This window comes from Larus michahellis, chromosome Z (genome assembly GCF_964199755.1).
Source record: "Larus michahellis chromosome Z, bLarMic1.1, whole genome shotgun sequence".
Lineage (NCBI taxonomy): Eukaryota > Metazoa > Chordata > Aves > Charadriiformes > Laridae > Larus > Larus michahellis.
This window is the reverse complement of record NC_133930.1, coordinates 12,210,301-12,232,170: the sequence shown is the minus strand read 5'-3', so window position 1 is coordinate 12,232,170 and position 21,870 is coordinate 12,210,301. Positions and strand designations below refer to the sequence as shown.

The following is a 21,870-nucleotide window of genomic DNA, read 5'->3' as shown; positions in this document are numbered from 1 at the left end:
TTTAAGCACTGAATTGTTTTCCCTTGATCAGCCCACCTGTGACTTTCTTAACAGGAGGAGGGACAATAACCGTCAAACTATTTTGGTAGAAAACAGAAGAATATGAATGATACAAACGTGCCAAGGGAGGAAGATGGCTGTGGTGCTGTAGCCCTGTAGCTGAAAATACAGTGTTACGCCCACGTTACAGTTATCCAAATACATCCGTTTTGATCAAAGGAGCCAGAAGCAAGAGCAGGTAGATGTATACGTAGACAAATAAATGTGAAAACACTGATTTAGAAAGGCAGTTGGGTAAAAACATTTAATGAGGGAAAGCAAGTCAGGCTCTTCTGCTTTTTCTTAAATTAATAACCTGAGGGGGGAAAAAAAGTGTAAGAAAGCTAGAAGCTTCTAAGCCAAGTTGTGGAAAAGTCTTGATACAGACTTTATATACAAATCCTTAGCACGCATACCTATTTTTTGCAATATCTGTATTAAGGTTAGGACAGCTGACAAAGCATTTATAGTCTCACAAGCACGCTTTGTAGTCCCTCTAAATGCAACTCGCCTATTGTAAGTCTTTGACCATTTCCTAAAATGGTGTAGGCTTCTGCCAAGCAGTTGTCCTGCCAGTCTGTCTGGTACTCGCATGGGTCAGGCTTTCAGCTGCCTGTAGTGGAAAATAAAGGGGAAGTTACAGTGTTAATACATGAAATCTGCTCTTACTGTTCCCTTGTATGCTGGTTGCCAGAGTCAGCTCTTCTAAGTCAGCCTTAAAACCATGTAATGCATGCAAATACACAGGCCCATATGATCATTTTTATGTTCTGCCCACTTGCCTCAGCCCCTTCCACCTCTGGAAAATGGATTGCCTACCTGACTGCAGCTGCAAGACTCCGATACCAGTCATTAATATCTTGTTGGTCGCTGGACATCAACAACAGTGTCTTGTGTGGAAAGGAAAGCTGAAAGGCAAATAGAATCCGGTGTCACTCTGTGGCATTCCTTGCCAAGGCAGCAACCCTGGCAACAGGAGAGCCGTCACCATTGAACTCAATTGAGCCCTCTCTGCTGATTTCCATAATTTTCTTACCCAGATAGAAAAGTCTAGTATTGATACTGGCAGAAGCCAGAGGCTGGACAGTACAGAGCAAAAAGTCCTGTCCATTCCTTCCAGCTACAGATGACGGCCCACTTTGACTTACTAGGCTGTTTGGATGCTGGCAATTACAGTCCTCAGCAGCTCTTCATCCAGTTTTCTCCTGTATTCCAAGCTGCCCCTAGGGGTCCTTCCACTACCACCATCTAGAGATCACAGCTTGCCCAAAGAGTCTTCCTTGTCATAGCTCACAAGGAATGCGCTAAAACGGCCCCCAGGTGCTGGAACCCCTACATGAGGCATCAGTCCCAGCCAAAGACCCTGCAGCCTTCCGGGAGTTAGATGCACAAGCTTTTGTGGTAATACCCACATCTCTTTGCATTCTCTGTTTTTCAGGGTTTTCTATAAACTGAGTCCACAGTCGATGTAATAACAAGTATTCATTGTCACATGACTGTGGGGTGTCCCCCCAGACATGTGGCTCTGATAAGGGCATGTCAGAGTCTTATCGGACCCTCCTCACCTGAGCTAAGTGAAGCAACCAGCAGCCTGTACCCTGCAGCGCTGAGGAGGGCCTACACCATGAGGGGAAAAGGACCTACATGACTCAAGAAGAGAAGGGTTGCCCTAACTCAGAGTAGTTCATTGCATTTACCATTGTCCCCACTCTCATCATCTCGGTCCTGCTGCTGCTGAGATGGCTAGAGACCTGCTTCGTGACTCTAATGCCACTGATGCTTCTGTGCATCAGAAGCAGGAAGACTTACACTGAGGAGCCCTCCCTGGCTCTGCGTGTGGCCGAACACTTTATCCACTATGCACTGGTGAAGCGGGTAGACAGCCTGGCACGCCAGTTTGTTCGAGTTCAGCGGGTGCAGTGGATGGCAGGGCTTTGTTGCAATCAAGATATCAGAAAAAAGGAAGAACATCCTGCGCTTCAGTTCTTCTCCCTTTGAAGGCACCACCAAAAGCCAGCCTTCCCGGATATACCAGCGCCCTAGGCATGCCGGGGAAATGAAGACAGTTGTCAGATCATCATTGGGAAAAAAAAGGATGTAATGAGACAAACATGAATACGGTGAGCTACCTTTGAAGGTTACCAGGTTCTACATCAATTCCAGCCTCTAGAAGGCGCTGAGTATTGACTGGGGCCAGCTCACCAGCATTGATAGCACCCATGCAGAAGCAGTAATTGGCCCAAAATTTTTAATATCTGAGGAGCAGACTGAAGTTGTTCTAAATCTACTATATTAATTAAAATGATATTATGATATGGAAGTCTATTTTTAAAGAGACCAGAACAAAAACATGGTTTGAAAATGGTATGCATACCTTTAAATTTACATAAGCCTTTGGAAAACATGCCATGAACTATCTTAAATTGTGTTGCTCAATTTTTTGTCATTAGTGGTGAAAAAGAAGTTAGCCTAAGCTTTGAACATTTATTATTTTTCCCTTGTTTTGTTTGCTTGTGCATGCCAATTAAAAAAAAGTTTCACAGGTCATATAATCATATATGGATCTCCAGTAGTTAACAGATTACAGAATGCAGATTACTGTTCTACTGAGAAGACAGCAAAGGGGACACAAAACAACATATTAAAAGCAAGGTCTGAATAGCCAACCTTATCAACCTTCTCTTGCAGAGGAGAGTCCAGTGTCATCTACCCATGAAATGAATTGCAATAAAACAAAAGGTGCAGAAATCATCAGGAAAAAAATCACAACAATTTGATAAACCTAGCTGTAAGCAGCAATAATAACAAAATGGTGTCTACACAAAATGGAATAATTAAAGCAATGCCTCTCTCTAGAGGGATTATTGTACAAGATAGCCATCAACTCATGGGAATTATGAAGGCACCTGCCAATAATATTATTTATAAGAATTTAATAAGGTATTGCTATCTGGCTTGGTCTGGGAAACACCTGCCAGAGAATTTCAGCCACTGCGTTTTGTGCCTTGGCTTCTGGCTGAGCTAGTAAGTACCTTTTAGAAAACAACACAGTTTTTATGGATTGTGTGGTATGCTACAGTCACAAAACATAGAGGCAAGTGAACTCCTGCTTAGCTTACTCCACAAGAACCATTCCTGTTATCTGAATAAGAACTGATAAAGAGAAGGGTGACATGCAGGAATCAGTTCAAGTTTAAAAAAAACAAATGGAAGGAAGGTGTCAGCAGTGTGGGGCTGGACTGGGAACTGTTTCCTTCAGGCCAAGTTGTGGTCAGACTCCCTGGCATACAGTCTGAGCTGGACTGTGCTGGAAGTCTTGGGATATAGAACTGTATTCAGGACTCCCAAGGGCACATGATTTAGGAAATTCTTGTGAAAGGAGAGCAAGGAAGTATCCCTAGGGAAGCTAGGAGTGACAGAACAGTTAAGGAGGCAGTTCTGGCTAAGATGGTATTTGCCCTGTATATGGAAGGCAGCAAGGAAAGCAGGGTCTCTTTTCACAGGGAGCAGTACATCTCAGAGACACTGACAAATGTGAGATACCCTGATAAATAACCTCTTTTTCTACCTGTGCTGGTTTCGTTGGGATAGAGTTAATTTTCTTCTTAGCAGCTGGTATGGGGCTATGTTTTAGATTTGTGCTGAAAATAGCATTGAAAAATACAGGAACGTTTTAGCTATTGCTGTGTAAGCACTGCTCAGCATCCAGGTGTTTTCTGCTCCTCACACCACCCCAGCAGAGAGCAGGCTGGGGGGGGCACAAGAAGCTGGGAGGGGACACCGCTGGGACAGCTGAGCCCAACTGACCAAAGGGATGTTCCACACCATATGACATCATGCTCAGTAATAAAAGCTGGGGGAAGAAGGAGGAAAGGGGGGGACATTTGGAGTGATGGCATTTGTCTCTGTTATAGGTGAGGGAGCCATGCTTTCCTGGGGATGGCTCTAAACACCTGCCTGCCGATGGGAAGTACTGAATGAATTCCTTGTTTTGCTTTTCTCTTCCAGTCCTCTCTCCCATCCCAAAAGTGTTTTTTTACCCAAAAATCCAATTTTTCTTTACCCAAAATCCCACATGTATGAATTACAACCACGTTCGTAAGTGCCAGGAGGTGTGCCTTAGAGACCTTTACACACAGTGACTTTAACACTCCTCTCCAGCTGCAGCACTGTTTCTAGATGACCTCTGCAATAGCAGCGTTTAGTTAGGGCGCAGGTGAAGCCCCAAGTGACCGTTTCATAATTGCCCAGACTGGACACATTTCTCACAATATTCCATACGTAGCTTGGAGTGTGTTCTGGGCATGGAGAGCACTCGGTCACACAAGAGGTCATAAAGAAACCCATTATCCAATTAGATGATCTTACAAGCCATTGACTGTGACTTTATATATCTCAGCTATCAACACAAATACTCTGATTTTTGGCACAGCGTAACCATGCAGATAAAAGAAGATTCTTCATGTTACGGGTGTGAGCACAAGTCCATTAAGCTTGTAGCTTAAGGTAAGAAACCCCACAGTCCTTGCGTCCTTGACACTCAGAAACCTATGGTTCCTGCAATGGAGTAGGGACAATACCACTACTTAGACTCTTTCAAAATTTTTATAATGTCTGTCTTTCATTCTCACCCAGGAATTATACTCCTGACCTCCTTAGGTTTCTGTTACTAACTTTCTAACTACATGTCATCAGCTCCTCCTATCTGAATGTCAGGCAATTAAGCTGCTGCTTATCCTTACTCAGAAATTCTTAATTGAAAAAAAAAAAAAAAAAGTGCTTGAATTACTAGTTATATTACTTCACCACCTATCTATAGAACTTACGCAGAAGAGGAATACTGGTTAATATGAGTTGAGTCAGAGATGAAGCTGAGCACGTCTCCAGTTATCTCAGCCTGGCAGAAGAAAAACAGAACTGTCAGTAAGACCCACCTGGAGTCAAAACCTGGGTCTTTTGTCCTTTGAGCAGTTTCTGAACCCGAAGCAGCTGCAATGAGTTCTCTCTGTTATCAATGATGTCTTGGACCCACCGAGATACCTCAGAAACGGACTTCACAACCTCTGAAATTAAAGTAGCATATTCTGAGGTTATTACAAACGAATACATACTACATCTTGTCTATTTTGTTGTGAAAAGATAAGAAGAAATTAAGAAAAAAATGTTTTAAACCAAGTATCAAAACCAGATCTATTCAGTAATTTCAGCAAGAGATTGGACTAGAGGACCTCCAGAGGTCTCCCTCCAACCAGCACTTCTGCGGTTCTAGACAACATTTATTCACCAATGAAACATTAGAGGAATAATTTCCTGGATTTGGAAGCAAAACCAGGAAAAATGCCCCACAAATGGTGTTAACTGCTAGTAAATATGGCATGAAGGACATGAATTATCCTAGAAAATTGAGGCACATGACCAATAGAGAATGGTTTGGGTTGGAAGGAAACTAAAGATCATGTAGTTGAACTGCCCTGCACGGGCAGAACCATTTTTCACTACATCAGGTTGCTAAAAGCTCCATCCAACCTGACCTTGAACACGTCCAGTGATGGGGCATCAACAATTTCCCTGGGCAACTTGTTCCAATGTCTCAGCACCCTCATTATGAAAAATAGAGCTGCCATTTCTCTGGCCTAAACCCCTGGGCCACTTTGCCAGTCACTCTATATTTTTATTCCCAATGTGTTCTCAGGGAGAAGGGAAATAGTAATCCACTAGAACCCCAGAGAGAGGTAGATTTTTTCTTCCTGTGTAAGTAGACAGAAGATGAGAATCCAAATATTATTAGCAAGGAGGCCAACACTGACCAAAGTGCCAGCATCTACAGGTGGAATCATACTTGCAAGTTTCTGGTACTCAGCACTGTCTGGGCTGGTGTTCTCCAGCAGGTCTCTGAAGAAATGCTTGTACCTAAGGTAGAGAGAGCAGGTCTGTTTCACAAAAAGATACCAGGAACAGCAGCATCTCCTATTAGTCACAGAATGATGAACAACACTCCACCAGGAGGTGGAGTACACACCTCTAAACCTAACCAAGCAGCTTTTGGTCACAATTCTTCAATCACATTCACTTTTGTCTTCGAATTGATCAACTAAATTAACCCAAGTTTTTTTAACATTTGCAAGCCTTTGGCATTTCCTGGGGGGTCTGATAAAAGCAACCTCACATATTACTTAAGTTCATGAGTCTCTTAGCATTCACATAAAAATGCCTTCAATAACAGACAATTGCTCTTTGAACTATTTAAATTTTTTTTATGTCTGAATGGTAGCATTCATACCGTATGTTTCCCGGCCTCACAAGAAAATAAAGGCATTTCTATAAGAACTAGGAGCAGCCTTTTTTCTTTTTTCCTCTCCAGTCTTTACCGGAAAGGATCAGATCTCCATAAATGCTTTCTCCCAATAAAGTCAAACTATTTTCAGTCTGAAATGACAGAAGAATTATCACATTGAATAGATTCATGAACTGGCAGAAGTCACATGACCTGCAGCATATGTTAACAGTTTCAAAGAAACTTGAACATGAAAGAGTTGATTAATGAAAATGTTAGACCTTTCTTAAAAGGCCACCATTTTTCCAAACTGTTGGACAGCAACAAAATATACTGCTATTTCACAAATTTACAGGAACAATCCAAAGAATTACAGTAAAAAGAAAGCTTACGTTTGTATCTGCCAAGATGATTAAAAAGGTTACATAAAGCTACATGAAAGACTGTGGTAGAACCATAGAATCATTTAGGGTGGAAGAGACCCTTGGGATCATCGAGTCCAACCATCAACTCCACTCTACAAAGTTCTCCCCTCCACCATATCCCCCAACACCACATCTAAACGAGTCTTAAACACCTCCAGGGATGGTGACTCCACCCCCTCCCTGGGCAGCCTATTCCAGTGTCTGACCACTCTTAAGTGGTACTCTTAAGTGGTACGCTCACTCTTAGTTATTTTTAAAGAAACGAGGCTCTCAATCTCTCAAATTTGCTTTAGCATGGATAAGACCATAGCTGAAGAGCAGCGATATGCTCTACAGCAGCAGCAGCTGGGTTCCCAGCAAACTACCTGTGCTCTGTATTACCCATATACCCTCCCCAGGAAAGGGCAGCCCTTGAGGGCATGCAGCACTTGCCTCCTACAGGCAGTCTCCCTCTCCAAAGGGGAGATGATGCTTCAAGGGGAGAATGCAGCAATCCAGACTGGATCTGTCCCAGGCTCAGACAATTGACATAGGCATCAAATCTGAGGAAAGCATATGGCCCCGATAACCAGAGAGGGGAGAAAAGCTCCCACGTGTTCATTAATCACATCTCTCCCCAAAAGCAACCACGTACAAGAGAGGAGAGTCACAATGCTCCAGGTCAGCAGCCCACACAAAAGTGGAGTGAGACTATCTCTGTCACAATGCACCACCAGACAGCTTGCTTTTGTTCAGGGCCTAGCTTCGGTAGCTTTCTGAGATGACAGAAAGCCTCCAGTTCTACAAGAGAGCTAGATGCACCACTCAGGAGCCAGGGGTAAACACAGATACCACTCTGCATCATCTCCCATACACGTACTTTGATTGCACTTTACAGGCATGTCTTCAATTCTGTTTCATTGCTGTCTACAAGCTACGATTTTGAGACACATAAAGCAACTTCACCTCCCATAGCAACCAAGCCACCGTTACATTCCTTTTTCCCTCTCGTACTAACACCTTGAAGACTCAGAATTGCTTACTTACTGGTGCAGCCTCTGCAGGGGCAGAGGAAGCAGATCCTCTAGCTTCCTCCCTTGAAACTGAGGTCGATTCTCCTGGAGCTTCTTAAACCGTCGGAATGACTTATTTTTCCTCAATTGCTCCTGAGTGCAGGAGAAAAGGCATATGGCTTTAAAACTATAGAAAGAAATATGTGTTCTAGTTTACAGCAGAGCTTGGAACCCTTAAAACTCTTAAACTTAGACTTTAGGACTCCGGTCCTAAACACAAGCACCAACAACTTCTTTTGTGGCCATGGGCAAGCAATTCTTTATCTCCTGACCACATTTCCCAGTGGATAATGGAAGTAATATCCCCTCTTCATACATACACAGCAGCATAAAGCTAGTATATTCAGCAAATTAAAAAGAAACAAAGAAAACAAGGAAGGTTGACTCAGATGGGAAAACCTGTGGCTTTTTGCCACTCGTTTCAATGTAGCCCCACGTTCCCATCACCTCAAGGCAAGTATCCAAAACTGCTTTTTCTCTTCAGAAATCAAGAGTGTGAATATATGCATGCAAAAAGAACAGAAGGGAAACATCCCAGTACATCTGCAGCTGGGAACAAGCATGGACAAAAACTGAAAGTCAAGGGGTTTAAATTCCAGATACAGCTGTCAGGACATTGAAATAAAAATATACCCTTCTGAAATTTCTTGGAAGACAAGCTGTATTTGGAGAGGTAAGTGGGAAGGAAAAAATTTTTTTCTACCATAGAAAAAGAATTGGGAAGGACAAGGAAATCCCACTGTTAGGATACAGTTAGTGGTAATGGGAAAGACTAGGAGACCTCATAATTCTCCAGAAAGAGATGAATGTCCCCTAGTGTTCCCACTGCAAACTCTCCAGGCTTGCCAGCCAAGAAGGAGTGGGAGTAAATACAGAACTCTGTTTGAGAAAGCTGTCTCAGCATATGCACATACATACACAAACACCTGAAACACGCTTCAAAAATCTGAAGCTTTAAATAGGTAGAGAAGTTTTCACCATTCTATTATGGGAAAAAGACCGAGAAAATAGCAGCAACTCCGAAAAAGGAAGAAAACTGATCAAGTTTCTTCCGTTTCTGATCCAGAAACAGAAGAAAAAGGGAAGGATGCAGCTGTTTCACAGAATGGAGAAAGAGCGAAGAAGGAACATGAAAGATAAAGGAGATATTTACCTTCAAGGTTTTATTTGCCTGCTCCAAATTCTCAGCGTAGTGGCCATAAAGCTCCACATTCTGACAGAAATTTTCTAATCCTGATGCCAGATTTCCTCTTTCCAGGTGAAGCGACAGAACACTGTGCACAAGCAAAGGTAGTTCATGAGGGGTACATTACTGATGGCATTTTCACAGCTCCATCTGGTTCACTCCTATGCTGACATTCCCCTTTGTCAGTGTCCACCTCACATCCAGTTTCTGTGCCAAATATGTGCTTGATGGTCCCAGAGTAAGCTACAGAAAACGTCCCTTAAAAATACCACAGAAAAGACTTACTGGATTTAAACCACTATCTAGATAGCTACTGAGCATCCGTGTATGTGGATACAGATCAGCAGTTTCCTGGGTACACCTGCAAATGCCATTAAGGTTAGTATTGCTACAAGTGAATGCCTGTTTTACAAGGTATTAGCTTTATTTCCTTAAATCTTACTTTCTCATCAATATAGGGTCCTCTCCATATAATTACAGGAATCGTCTCAGTCTGTTCACTTACTGGCTGGCCGAATATATGGATTCCAGGTGCCCAAATATGGTTTCCAACACAGCAGGTTTCAGCGTCCCTTTGGCCTTTAAAATTGTCACAAAGAACTAAGTAGGAAAAAAAAAGAGAATTTCAAAGAGGTAAAATTCACAGGTCAATCAAAGGTTATTCTTTGCACACAGCAGAACCAAGAAGTTGCAGCCTGCACACTCTTGAGCTCAAAAGGATACCAAATGTTGCGAATGACTACCTAAGATATCTATCATCAAATGTAAGCTGTGTGGTAACTTTGACCACAACTGTGAACATGTGGAACAGCACTACAGCATTGACGGAGTCTATTTCAGTATTCCTAGATGCATCTTTTTTTGCACCACCTTGTTCATAATCTAACTTTCTTGTCTGTGCCCCTGTGTTTCATGCATCTCGGGCATCTTAAGCCCTACACAATCAAAACTTAAAAATTTATGTCTGGGTACAGACCAAAGCCAAGGTGACGAAACCACAAGCTATCAGATATTACAGTGGAGGTAAAAGAAAAACAACAAAAAAGACTTTCAGCCCCAGCAGTTCAGAAGGGGCCAAAATACTCACTGTGACCACCAAATCCAGCTGCTCAACATATTTGTGTTCTGTTTCCAGCAGCTCCTTGGCTGTCCGTCTGCGCTTTCTCTCCCAGCGAGCCCTCTGCTCCTCAACAGTGTTTGATCCGGCCATAAATGGCAGGGACAAGTCACTCATGGCGGTCTCAGAGCTGACATACAGAAAGGTAACCAATCCTAGAGAGCCAAGAGAGACAGACCCACAACAAATGCACAACCTGTACGCAAGGTAGGATTCTGAGCTACAAGGTCTGCACTTTACTGTGAAAGAAGGGAAGTCAATTGCCAGCAATCATTATCAACAGTTTCCTTCTGCATTCCTACCCATGGGTAGAGCCTTGCATCAACCAGAACACCACCGTTAGAAAGAACAGACCATGACAGCAAGAGCAGTACGTTACAATACAGCTGTAAGCAAATCTCAAGCATACAATTCCACCCACTAAGTGCTTCTTCCCGTGCTTTGCCCCATTCTTCATGCAAAATTCTCAACAAACCCAAAGAAGTTAGTGGATGGAAGAGGGACTGTGAGTAGGAGTAGAAAACAGCCGTAAGATCTGTCCTGAGGGAGGAAAAGAGAGAAAGAGAGAAAGGGAACGCTCTTTCTTGTTTTCCCATGGAGGCTCACAAGACGCAAGCAGTTTGCATTATCATTCCCCAATAGCCTTTCCTGGTTTCAGAGATGAGAGAGACTAAGCAACTGCTGTGAATCACACTATCCACTTACTAACAAGCTTTGCTGCTGCTCTTCTCTTTCTGCAAAGAGTGTTGTGGGTTTGGTAGAGAGAAAAACACTCCCTCTTTTTCAGCCTCTCTCAGAGAGAGATGCGTGTGTTAGCAGAGCACCGGCTACATATTGCTCTGCCTTTTGATGAAAAGGCAGCGCAGGCTGTTGCATGCTCACCACAGCATGAAGCCTGCAGTTTCGCTGGAAGCTGAGCTACCTCTACATACATTCTGGCTCCCACACAGACAAGCTATACTAATACAGAAATATGTGTTGTCGTAGAAAAGGTAATTTGTCAAATACAGTCTTCCAGAGACATTTCAGATATCTAAAACAACATCAGATATCTAAAACAAAGAAAAGTTTCACATCAAATGAGTACCAAGGCTCATTTAATGAGTTAGCAAAAGTCCAGATAGCTGAGGGACATGTGCAGTATTTTATAGTAGCAGGAGCTTTTCCAGAGATTTATCCTCATATTCGCTCATGACACAATCTACCTGAGGCCACACCTTGGTCAAACAGGGCAGACCTGGCACCCCTAAGGACGGAGAGGCAGTACTGCAGGGAACACCATGCAAGAGCTTAGCATTAGCGCGCAGTTGCAAAGTACTCACCAATAATAGACTAAATTGCTACCATTCTCAGAGCGCCTTCAGCCAGAGTAGGCTGCAGTCATAATTTTCATTTTGCAGCCCAATTTCTTTTAAGAAATAATATTTCTTTTTTTAAAAAAAAAATGACAAAAAAAAGTTACACCCCATTTAACCATCTCCCATGCGCATAAAGCGGTGCAATGCAAACACTGGTATTATTCCCAAATCTGGAACATTCTAAATGTCTCAGGTCTGTAGGGCAACAGTTGTCTGGAGCCCATGGGCAGACTATAAAAACTTCACTTACTGGTGACAGAAGCACCCCAGCTTGCCTCTGTCTTCTCAGACTCAGAGTAGAAACCGCTGAATACTTCCTGTACAGTTAACTACCTTACGATACCCCATTAGCAATATTCCCTGCCACATTTCTATACTTTCTATTTTGAATATCCTGCAAAAACCTCCCATTATCATTGCAGCATAGCCACTCTGGACATCTCTGGAGTGTTAACCACCTGGTGGGTCAGCTCCAAGGGACACACAGCTCCATCTCCCACCTCTGAGGACAGCAAGATCTTCCCTCTACAGAATAAGCTGCCCAAAGCCTTTCAGTTTATCAGGATTGTCATACAGAGAAACTGGGAAAAGTCTGGCTACACCTGAATTTATTGAGTGCAGGTTCAGGGGAGGGTAACAGGATGAATGCCAGCGGCCAGGCACAAGGAGACCTTCATCTATCTTATGAGGAAAGGCTGAGACCTGGGTCTGTTTAGCCTGGAGAAGACTGAGAGGGGATCTCATCAATGCTGATCAATATCTAAAGGGTGGGTGTCCGGAGGATGGGGCCAGGCTCTTTTCAGTGGTGCCCAGTGACAGGACAAGGGGCAGCAGGCACAAAACTGGAACACAGGAAATTCCATCCCAACATAGGGAAAAACTTCTTTACCCTGCGGGTGGCAGAGCCCTGGCACAGGCTGCCCAGAGAGTGGTGGAGTCTCCGTCTCTGGAGACATTCCAAACCCGCCTGGACGCGTTCCTGTGCAACCTGCTCTGGGTGACCCTGCTCTGGCAGGGGGTTGGACTGGATGGTCTCCAGAGGTCCCTTCCAACCCCTGCCAGTCTGTGTGATTCTGTGACTGCTGTGGCAGAGGCCGCAGGGCGGGCTCAGCCTCGGAGGGCTCCTCCTCCTCCCCCCTCCTGCTGCCCGTTTTACACAGACTCACCGCCCCGGCCCCGGCCCCGGCCCCGGCCCCGGCCCCGGCCCCGGCCCCGGCCCCGGCCCCGGCCCCGGCCCCGGCCCCGGCCCCGGCCCCGGCCCCGGCCGAGACCGCCCTCACCGCCCGTTACCTGCTGCTCCCCGCCGCCGCCCCGCGTTCAAATGGCGGCCCCGCCCCGGAGGGCGGTCTGGGGGCGGAGCGGGAGCGGGGCCGGGCCGAGGCGGGCAGGCTGGCTCTGTCTGTGGCGCTGGGAGCGGTCCGGCATGGTGTCGCTGGGGCAGCGTCGCCCGCCGCCCGGCGACCTGGCGTCGCTGTCGGAGCTGGACGAGGCGTCGCTGCTGGGCGGGCTGCGGGAGCGGTTCCTGCGGCAGCAGGTCTACGTGAGTGCCGGGGGACGGGACGGGACGGGACGGGACGGGACGGGACGGGACGGGACGGGGCGGGGGGCGGCGGCGGCCGGCGCTCGGCTGACCGGCTCTTCCCCCTCTCCCCCAGACCGACATCGGGGACATCCTCGTCGCCATGAACCCCTTCCAGCCCCTGCCGCTGTACGGGAGAGAGGTGAGTCCCCGCGGGCCCGCGCCGGCTGGGCCCCGCTGCCCCCCTCATCCCTTTCACCACCCCTTTTCCCCCCCGGCAGGTCTCCGAGCAGTACCGGCACCCCCAGAGAGGCACGCTGCCACCACACATCTTCGCCGTGGCCAGCCGGGCCTACCACGCCATGCTGGGCCACCGGGGTGGCGGGCCACGGAGCCAGTGTATCGTCATCAGGTGAGGTCTGGGTGGGCAACCGGGCCGGGCCGGGGGCTCACCAGAGCCAGGCAGGGGTCGGGGGCTGGATGGCGGCCAACGAGCTCTCCTTGGGCTCTCCCCAACGAAGTTTTGGGCAAAGCTCGTCTCCTGCCCTGTTGGTGAGTCCAAACCCAGCTTCGCTTGCCACCCATCTCTCTTCCCAACCTGTCCACTTCCCAGACAGGAGAGCGGGCAGATCGCAATCAGCAAAACAAAGCTGGGTTTTGTGGAGCAACGGCTCAGCTGACGATGCTGGTAACGCAGCTAAATATGTCGGGTTTGCTTCTGGAGGGATGTGGCCTTGGAAAGATTTAACCATCTCTGGGGAAAGCCACAGGGTGCTCTTAATCAGTGAAACAACTCCCCCTCTGACTGCTGTGATAAAGGTTATATGTAGTAGAAGGGACCTGTTTTCCCAAAGCGGAGCTTTTCCCATATGTAACAAAGGAGCTGCAGAAAGACAAACAGAAGATTTTTTTGCCCAAAGACCTTTGGGAATCTGGTCAGGGAAAATATTATTGTAATGGACAGTTCTGTGTGCTAGAAGGGAAAAAAATGGGCTCTTGTAACCAAAGAGCCTACCAGTGTCATGAGCATTTTACTCCATGATGTCACTATTGTTCTGCTGAAACTGTGTAGGGCAGCAGATAGCATCAACCAGCAGAGAAAGCCTCAAACAGCATCGAGGAGAAAGCCTCAAACAGCATCGAGGAGAAAGCCTCAACTCACCAACTGCCTGTTCTGAGTATTGTAGAGAACAGTTGAAATGTAATCTCAGTTGAACTGTTAATTGCCAGCTTGTTTGATTTAATATTTCTTTCTTTATGTTGGCTTTCAGATCATTTTGTCAGTATTTTCAGTCTACATGGTGTGGAAATGACTTGCTGAATTACTGCTGAGAGTTGTAGTGGGACTGGGAGCTGACCCTGAGCGTCCAGCCCCACTCATTTCTCTAGCCTACAAGCCATCAGTGCCTGTGCTTTACATGAAGTGCTCTCACAAAGCTCAAGGGAAGTGGTGGCCGTGGAGTCAGCAGGTGGAAGAGGTGCTTCTGGTAGGGCTCTTAGGGATGGAGAACAGTCATAGTATTTGTCTTGGAAGATGGAAAACAAGAAAGAGTAACCTGTGGGCGTTTGTGAAGAAGTCAGTGATCTGATTGTTTTCTGCCAGCAGTTTGTGGTCTCAGAGATGAGAATCTGAGTTACTCCTGTGCATCTTGCAACCCTATTCACCGGTCTGTGTGTCGGTATCACAGGAAGTTCATGGTTTTGCTCTCTATGAGTGGTGAAGCACTCATTAATAACATTACCTGGCATGAGCAAAGCTGGTGCGGAGAAGGGGCAGGAAGGCACTCCTATTAGACCACAGTTCATTAGAACAGCATGGGGACACACCAGGTTCTGCTGTTCTTTGTGGTCTTTTTGGTCTCTCCAGTTTAGTCTGCGAGGTCTGGGTGGCATGTTTCAGAGGCTGATGTTGAGCGCAGCAGCTGTCTGCAGGTGATAAATGCTCATTGCAATCGAGTTGTCCTGTGCTACAAATTCCACTGGCTCGTCTTGCCCTCCCAATCCCAAGGGATGTTAGTCACAGCCTGGTTACGCTATGCTACAGCACTTGGGTCTCCTGGAGATGACTTCGCTTTTCTTCACAGCCTGGGGCAGTTACACATCTGCCATGGGGAGTGTTTGCAGGACCTGGTGAAGCTCCTGTGCTTGTTGGAGGGTACAATGACAGGTTTGAACTTGCTGAGTGCTGACTGAGAGTTCTTTCATGGAGGAAGGAAGTCACTGAAAACAAAAAATCATCTTATACACTGACCAGGTGCACTGTCTGTGTGGCATGTTCTCAACTGTTTTTTGTTCTCAACTTATTTTGTTTGCGTGTACTCAGATAGCGATGGCCTGATCTGAGCTTGAGGTCAGGTATCTGTCATAGTATTTTGAGGTACTGAGCCACCTATGACAGATGCTTGATCCCAACACAGAGCTACCGGGAGCTACAAAGCAGTAAAACCACACCAGATGCTCAAAGGTCGGGTGTGGAAATGGAGACCTGCCCTCAAGTATACCTTAATCATTTCCTGCATATTTTTCTTTCTATGCATATGCTGAAGTTCTCTGCCAGTATGATGTTGTCAGTCAAGGACACGTTGTCTCACTGATTGTACACTCTCCCTCCCAGGACAGGGAAAAATGTGCTTTCCGAGTGCTGTTTGTTTGACTTGGAGGCAGAGGTGCTGGGCACGCGTGACAGCAGAGTGACGTGCACCACTGCTGCTGTGGGTGTGCGGGCAGCTCTGTGGCCGTGTGCCCACGTTCTCAACCAGCTGATGCACGTGAATGTGAGAAGAGCCTGAGTTTGAGATTGCGACAGTATCTCAAGATCAGAACTTGGTTGTGGATATGAGATGGATGGGGCAAATCTCTTTGAAGGAGGAAGCTGTTGACTTCAGCATATGTGGGGTTGTTGATGGATCAGGTCACTTTTGGAGGAGGTTGTTTTCCAGAAGTTAGATATATTTTTTCTTAAGAAGCAGAGTACATGGTCTGGCTGGTGCACCCCATCCAGAAGTGATGGCATGGGGTATATCTGTACTCCCTTGCAGGTGGGGAAAAATTTCCCTGGGGAGGAAACAGGACCTCATGGAACCCGCTGTGTAAAGCCATGGTGTGAGTTTGTACTCACACATGCAGTTTAGCTGAAAAAGTTGTGAAACCCTTGGACAGGAGAGTACTCTCAAGTGATGGGGCACCAAGACACAAGGGGCAGAACAACTATGCTTTACAGCTGCTGGAATTTCCTTTGCTTTTTCTTGGCAGTGGAGAGAGCGGTGCAGGGAAAACAGAGAGTACGAAGCTACTGTTGCAGCACATAATGAACCTATGCAAAGGCAACTCACAGCTGGAGCAGCAGATCCTTCAGGTAGGTCATTACAGGATGGTGCTTGAAGATGAGGAAGCACCACTGCTGCAAGACAACTTGCAGTAATTCTCTTTGCTGGGCGTGTGGCAGTATCTTAAATGATAGAAAACTACTGAGGCATGGGCTCTCCACAGGTCCTGCCAGGGGCCTGCTCCATCACAGGCTTCCCACAGCATCACAGCCTCCTTCGGGCATCCACCTGCTCCAGCGAGTGGTCTCCCACAGACTGCAGGTCTGCTCCACTGTGGGCCTCCATGGGCTGCAGGGGGACAGCCTGCCTCTCCGTGATCTTCACCACAGGCTGCAGGGGAATCTCTGCTCTGGCGCCTGAAGCACCTCCTCCCCTCCTTCTGCACTGACCTTGGTGTCTGCAGAGTTGTTGCTCTCACGTATTGTCACTCCTCTCTTCTGGCTGCTGTTGTGCAGCAATTTTTTCCCCTTCATAAATATGTTATTACAGAGGTACTACCACTGTCGCTGATAGGCTCAGCCTTGGCCAGCGGTGGGTCTGTCTTGGAGCCGGCTGGCATTGGCTTTATCGGACACGGGGGAAGCTTCTGTTATATTCTCAGAGAAACCACCCCTGTAGCCTCCCTGCTACCAAAACCTTGCCATGTAAACACTGTGCTATGCTTTGGGCGCTGGAGTTACTTCTTATTTCAGTGACGTATCATCCATGGTGGATCCGAGGTGAATGCCTGTGCTCTGTTGTGGGAATATGGCATTGATATACCTGCTGGCTCCACTTAGAGCTGGCTTGGGCCACACTGCCAAGCTGCTTCTGACCTGAGCAGGTTAAGGAAGCAGGATAGCTATGTTTGCTTGGCGTAGTGCTTGGCCTAACGGGCCCTGAAAGACTTGACTGGCAATGCCATTAGATCTGTTCAAGGGCTAAGTTAGCCTTTTGGGGATTACAGTGGCATGCTGTAAAGCTGTGGTCAGCAGTCTGCCCAGTATGTACCCTAAGGCATCATTCTTCCAGTCAGCAGGCATTCTTTGCTCAAATATGGAAAAATTGTTGTTTGGCCTTGTTTGCATCCAGTTTACCAAGCTGGTCTGATTGTTCTGTTACTTTCTTTATAATTCACTATCCTGAGCCTTATGCTAAGTTATCATGCTTACGTTTACTGAGTGCCATCTTTTACCTTGTTTATTGTAGTACAGCAGTCAAATTATCTAGTGATACCATGTCAGATGCTTTGTGGAAATCTGATATACCGACCTTATCTTCTAACAAATGAGTCAGTGATCTTACTGAGATCAGCTCAGTTTGACTGTGCTTATTTTCTTATAGTCTTTGTTATGTTCACTCTGAGGGTGGTGAAGCACTGGAACAGGTTGCCCAGAGATGTTGTGGATGCCCCATCCCTGGAGGTGTTCAAGGCCAGGCTGGATGGGGCTTTGAGCAACCTGGTCTAGTTGGACGTGTCCCTGCCCATGGCAGGGGGGTTGGAACTAGATGATCTTTAAGGTCCCTTCCAACTTAAACAATTCTGTCATTCTATATTTGCCTCTTTCAGTTCCTTTATCCAGGTTATGATAAAATAGGTGATCTTGAGTATTCATGGAGTGGTTCCAATTCCAGCCAAATGCTGATCAGTAAATGCTAAAGTTAAACGTTAGTAAGTTAGATTCGATCACTGAATTTGAAGAAAGCTTGTTCTACTTGCTCGCTTGTTTTAGGTAAATCCGTTGCTTGAAGCTTTTGGCAATGCCCAGACTGTGATGAATGACAACAGCAGCCGCTTTGGAAAATACATACAGCTGCGATTCCAGAAGAACACGGGTAAAGTCAAGGGCAATTACTAGTTTGGGGGATGGTTAGGCACTGAGGGAGGAGGGGAGAGAGGGAGTGGACTGAGTAGCCAGAACTTGTGGAGGGTGAAATTTTGACGCTTGACTCCCTGTGGGAGGGGTGTGCAATTAAGTAAAATCTTACAGTGACCACAGCTGTAGGATAAGGCCTGGGTTTGGACGGTGTGTGAGTCCAGGAAGGATATGGGGGGTGACAGTACAAGGGAAGTATCAGTGATACTCTGTGGTGCCAGAAGCCTCGGTTGCTGCTAAAGGAGGTGAGCCAACATCTTTAAGATGATGGGAGGAAGCACTGAGATGCCCATTTCCAGGGTGCTGAGCCGCCTAGAGAGTGTTGTACACAAGAAAGCTATTTTAGACAATTCCATGTTCTTGTCACCAAAAAAGGAGATGCAGGACAGCTCAATTCAGCCCCAAGTGCAAAGTTTACCCTGTCACCTTCTTGTGTGCAGTGCGAGGTGCAAAGTTGAGCGAGTACCTGTTAGAGAAGTCACGGGTAGTGCAACAAGATACTGGGGAGAGGAATTTCCATATCTTCTACTACATGTTTGCTGGACTTTCTTCAGAGGAAAAGGAGATGTATGGGCTATTGGATCCTTCACTCTACAGGTACTTCAAAGACTAGTTTAGTCTTCATGATGGGGGATAGAGGGGAAAGCAGCATAATGGAGCCTATGCCTCTGCCCTGTGGCTCTGTCTGTGGAGCCTGGCACATGTGAATGAATGGATCTGAATGGAGCTGCATGAAGAGGTCTTATGGGTCATTATGGAAGCTGGGAGGTCTGGAGTCTCTTCTTTGTTGCATTGCCTCGGAAGAGTTTCCTTCCCTTTCACATCTCCACCGCTGCTGGTCTGCTTTGTTCCTTTGGGGCAAGACTGACTTGCTGTGCTGGTTGTGTGACGGTTTTGTATGGGATATACACTTTCTCAGGTACATAAGTGGACGATTTGGTACACAGGATGTAGCTCAGCGCTGGAAGCAAAAATACCAAGAGGTGTGCAATGCCCTTGACATGGTGGGCTTCCAAGAACAGGTCAGTTCTGGGGTTGTTTAATTTCCATCTGTGCATCCTGCAGGCAGAGGGTTTCTTTCGGGCTGCTGTTGTGAGACTCAGCCCTATTCCTCTCCTTTCTGGATTTTCCGTGTTACTCCCAAAGCACCTGAGTCCGTCAGACTTTGTGTAGAGCCTTTTCCACAGGCTGCCTGTGCCTTTCCCTTAACTGTCCAACTTCTGGGCCCTCTGTTTTGTATATGTTACTGTCTGATAGATTTTCGGTCACCTTTCTTTTGTGTTTCAGGAGCAAGTGGACATGCAGGCTATCTTGGCTGGTGTGTTGTCTCTGGGCAATGTGACCTTTGAGCCTGAGGAGAGGAATGGGTCTGTAAAAGTGAGCGAAGCCTCCCGGGGATGGCTGAAGGCTGCAGCGGTGAGTCACAAGAGCTGACAGAAACCTTATGGATATGATGCTGGTTCCCACTGGCAGTGTGATTGCAGGAACTGCTCCTGCCAGAGATGGCAGAGGACGTATCTGCATCAGAGTGTGAAGGTTTCTAAAGAACAGGGAGTTTTTTCCTGAAATACAGAATTTGACCCCACAATTGCATTTGTGTTCACTGCTATTGATTCCCAAAGAGGCACTTCACAGCTTCTGTTTCTCATGTGTCTAGAACCAGTGTCTTGCATATGGCAATATTACGCGTGCATTGTTGACTTCATACAAAAGAAGCTTTTTAAAATTAAATATGTGTTAGTAAGTGCTATGATGCCTTGGAGAAATTCAGGTGTGCAGTATGTGAACACCAGTTCTGTGTTTTCAATAGATCTCATCCAAGGATACCGCCTTAACTTCTATCAATTTTTGTTGGTTATCCAGAATTAAACTTTCTACTATTTCACATGAATTTACCACAGATTAAGAAGTATATATTCCACAGGACCATCCCATTTTTATTATACATTATCCTGTATTTATACCCCAGTTATTAACAACACAGAACAGAAAAACCTACCATATTTCTTCCTATTCGGTGTCTTTTTGTTTTGACCTATTTGAAATTCCAGCATCCTTGTTTTTTTGTTTCACTCCCATCTCTTTGCCTTTTTCCCTCCTACACCATACCTGAAACAGCCAACTACATCAGTTCTGCAGCCAGCTTCTTTTTGTCTTACTTCTTCAAGTCTGGTCCTTGGTTTTGCCCACGGGAGGGGAATTCCTGTTAAAGCAACTGCTGAGGGCTTCCGTTGTGTCCGAGTTCCCTTTGTTGCCTATCTCTTGTGGGTTCGTGTGACTCTGACGTCTGCTGAAACTCAGACGTCGCAGCACCCGCACAGTCACCTCCGTGTGGTGCTGTTCAGTAAGTCATTAAACCATTCGGCGGGGACTGGCGTGTCTCCCAAAGAAGGTGAAAGGTGGCAGCACTGGGAGAGAAAAACAGAAAGTATTTCAGAGAGCACAAGAGTGAGCTTGGTCACTGAAGGGATAATGCAGATCTCAGAGCCCGCATCTGACTCCAGTGCTGCGAGACGTTAACTTTTTTACTTATTTACTGTACTTATTGTGTAGTTATTTTACAGTGGGGCTCAAAGGCCTTAATCTGAAGCATGACCCCATTACACTGGGTGTTGCACAGACACAAGGAAATGCAATACCCCTATGTAGAATAAGGGTTTACTGCTATTGACTGTCCTCATGTATTTCCTCTTTCCCAGGGTCAGTTTGGAGTGCAGGAAGATGAACTGTTAAAATGTCTTATTTGTACGATGTCAGTGACCCGAGGCGAGCAGATTCAGCGTTTTCACACCCAGCAGCAGGCAGAAGGTAGGAAACATAATGAATTGCAGATGTGCTGGCTAGAAAGACTGACCCATATTTGGTGTAAGGGTATTCCCACACGTGTAACGTGTTGTGAACAAAGATGTCTGTCTGTGCCCCTTCGTTCCCCTTGCACAGGGGCAAGCATATCAACGTTTATCTGTTTACTCCCATGTGTTTAGGACCATGAATGCTGCTTTTGTTTGATCTCCAGGGGACTGCAGAGATTAAATGAGAAAGCAAGGAATTAGCCTTGCTTTCTCCCTCAGTCCAGCCTAGAAGGAAACTGTAGGTATTTGTACAAAAGAGGGGAAGGCTCCTGTTGCAGAGTGCTGGCAGGGTGCAGAGCTCTAGGTAGTAGATGGAGAAATAACTGAGAGAATCAATGAGATAGCACAGTATCAGGGAAGGAGTAAGGTGAAAGGGAAGTATGTTAAAGTAACAAAAGCAAGGTGTTGTTTTTCCTTTCAATAAGAAAGAAAAGTAATCCAAGAGAATCTGCACAAAAAGGTTCATTTAAAATAAAATATTCTAAAAATTAAAAAAAAGGCATGAAATCTCAGGATTTCTAGATTATTGCTTAAAATAAATGAAAGAAAAAACTGGAAATGGGCAATTAGCTGGTTCCATTTCCCAAATGTCTTCTCTTGCATCTCTCTAGACAATAAAAGAAACATCTCCCATCAGTAGGTGCATCATGCAGTAGGTCATGTTAATTTGGTCTCCTCCTTCTTAGAACATCAGCAGGTTTTCCATCAATTGCATCCTTCTCTTGCCCACAGCATTTGAACACTTGGCAGCTGTGGGCTAGGAGGAGCAGAACCATTCAATTTTCCAAGTACAACTTGGAGCCTCTCGCTTCGTTTAGCAGGAAGGGGATCCATACTCAGTAGACCTGTGGAGGGGAAAGCAAGTC

General features: G+C 46.1%; 2 protein-coding genes across 3 annotated transcripts in view; one reads left to right on the top strand and one right to left on the bottom strand.

Moving 5' to 3' along the window:
* Positions 1 to 277: 277 nt before the first annotated feature.
* On the bottom strand, positions 278 to 12,894 carry ARHGEF39 (Rho guanine nucleotide exchange factor 39). 2 transcript variants are annotated; one of them, XM_074570423.1, is made up of 10 exons: positions 12,742 to 12,894; positions 10,064 to 10,248; positions 9,482 to 9,576; positions 8,944 to 9,064; positions 7,765 to 7,883; positions 5,879 to 5,949; positions 4,974 to 5,102; positions 1,849 to 2,078; positions 859 to 947; positions 278 to 652 (listed from the first exon to the last, which is right to left on the bottom strand). In XM_074570423.1, the coding sequence occupies exons 2-10, from the start codon at positions 10,208 to 10,210 to the stop codon at positions 637 to 639; spliced, it is 1,017 nt and encodes a 338-aa protein (XP_074426524.1). In that variant the 5' UTR covers positions 10,211 to 10,248; positions 12,742 to 12,894; the 3' UTR covers positions 278 to 636. The 2 variants fall into 2 exon arrangements, with proteins under 2 accessions (XP_074426524.1, XP_074426523.1); XM_074570422.1 differs by lacking the exon at positions 12,742 to 12,894 and adding an exon at positions 11,416 to 11,520.
* Positions 12,813 to 21,870, top strand: part of LOC141736362 (myosin-IIIb-like) — a 29,924-nt gene continuing 20,866 nt past the window's right edge. The window contains exons 1-9 of the mRNA XM_074570421.1: positions 12,813 to 12,991; positions 13,107 to 13,172; positions 13,252 to 13,382; positions 16,223 to 16,325; positions 18,009 to 18,111; positions 18,593 to 18,749; positions 19,072 to 19,174; positions 19,440 to 19,568; positions 20,852 to 20,960. Coding sequence (XP_074426522.1) covers positions 12,875 to 12,991; positions 13,107 to 13,172; positions 13,252 to 13,382; positions 16,223 to 16,325; positions 18,009 to 18,111; positions 18,593 to 18,749; positions 19,072 to 19,174; positions 19,440 to 19,568; positions 20,852 to 20,960 — 1,018 coding nt within the window. The 5' untranslated portion in view covers positions 12,813 to 12,874. The remainder of the gene's footprint in view (positions 12,992 to 13,106; positions 13,173 to 13,251; positions 13,383 to 16,222; positions 16,326 to 18,008; positions 18,112 to 18,592; positions 18,750 to 19,071; positions 19,175 to 19,439; positions 19,569 to 20,851; positions 20,961 to 21,870) is intronic.

Coding starts and splice junctions, on each gene's coding strand:
- ARHGEF39 (XM_074570423.1), bottom strand. CDS start 10,210: ATGAGTGACTTGTCCCTGCCATTTATGGCCGGATCAAACACTGTTGAG. Junction 7,884..8,943: donor AGGCAAATAAAACCTTGAAG/GTAAATATCTCC, acceptor TCCTGCACTCAG/GAGCAATTGAGGAAAAATAA. Junction 948..1,848: donor GCCAGGGAGGGCTCCTCAGT/GTAAGTCTTCCT, acceptor TTTGCCTTTCAG/CTTTCCTTTCCACACAAGAC.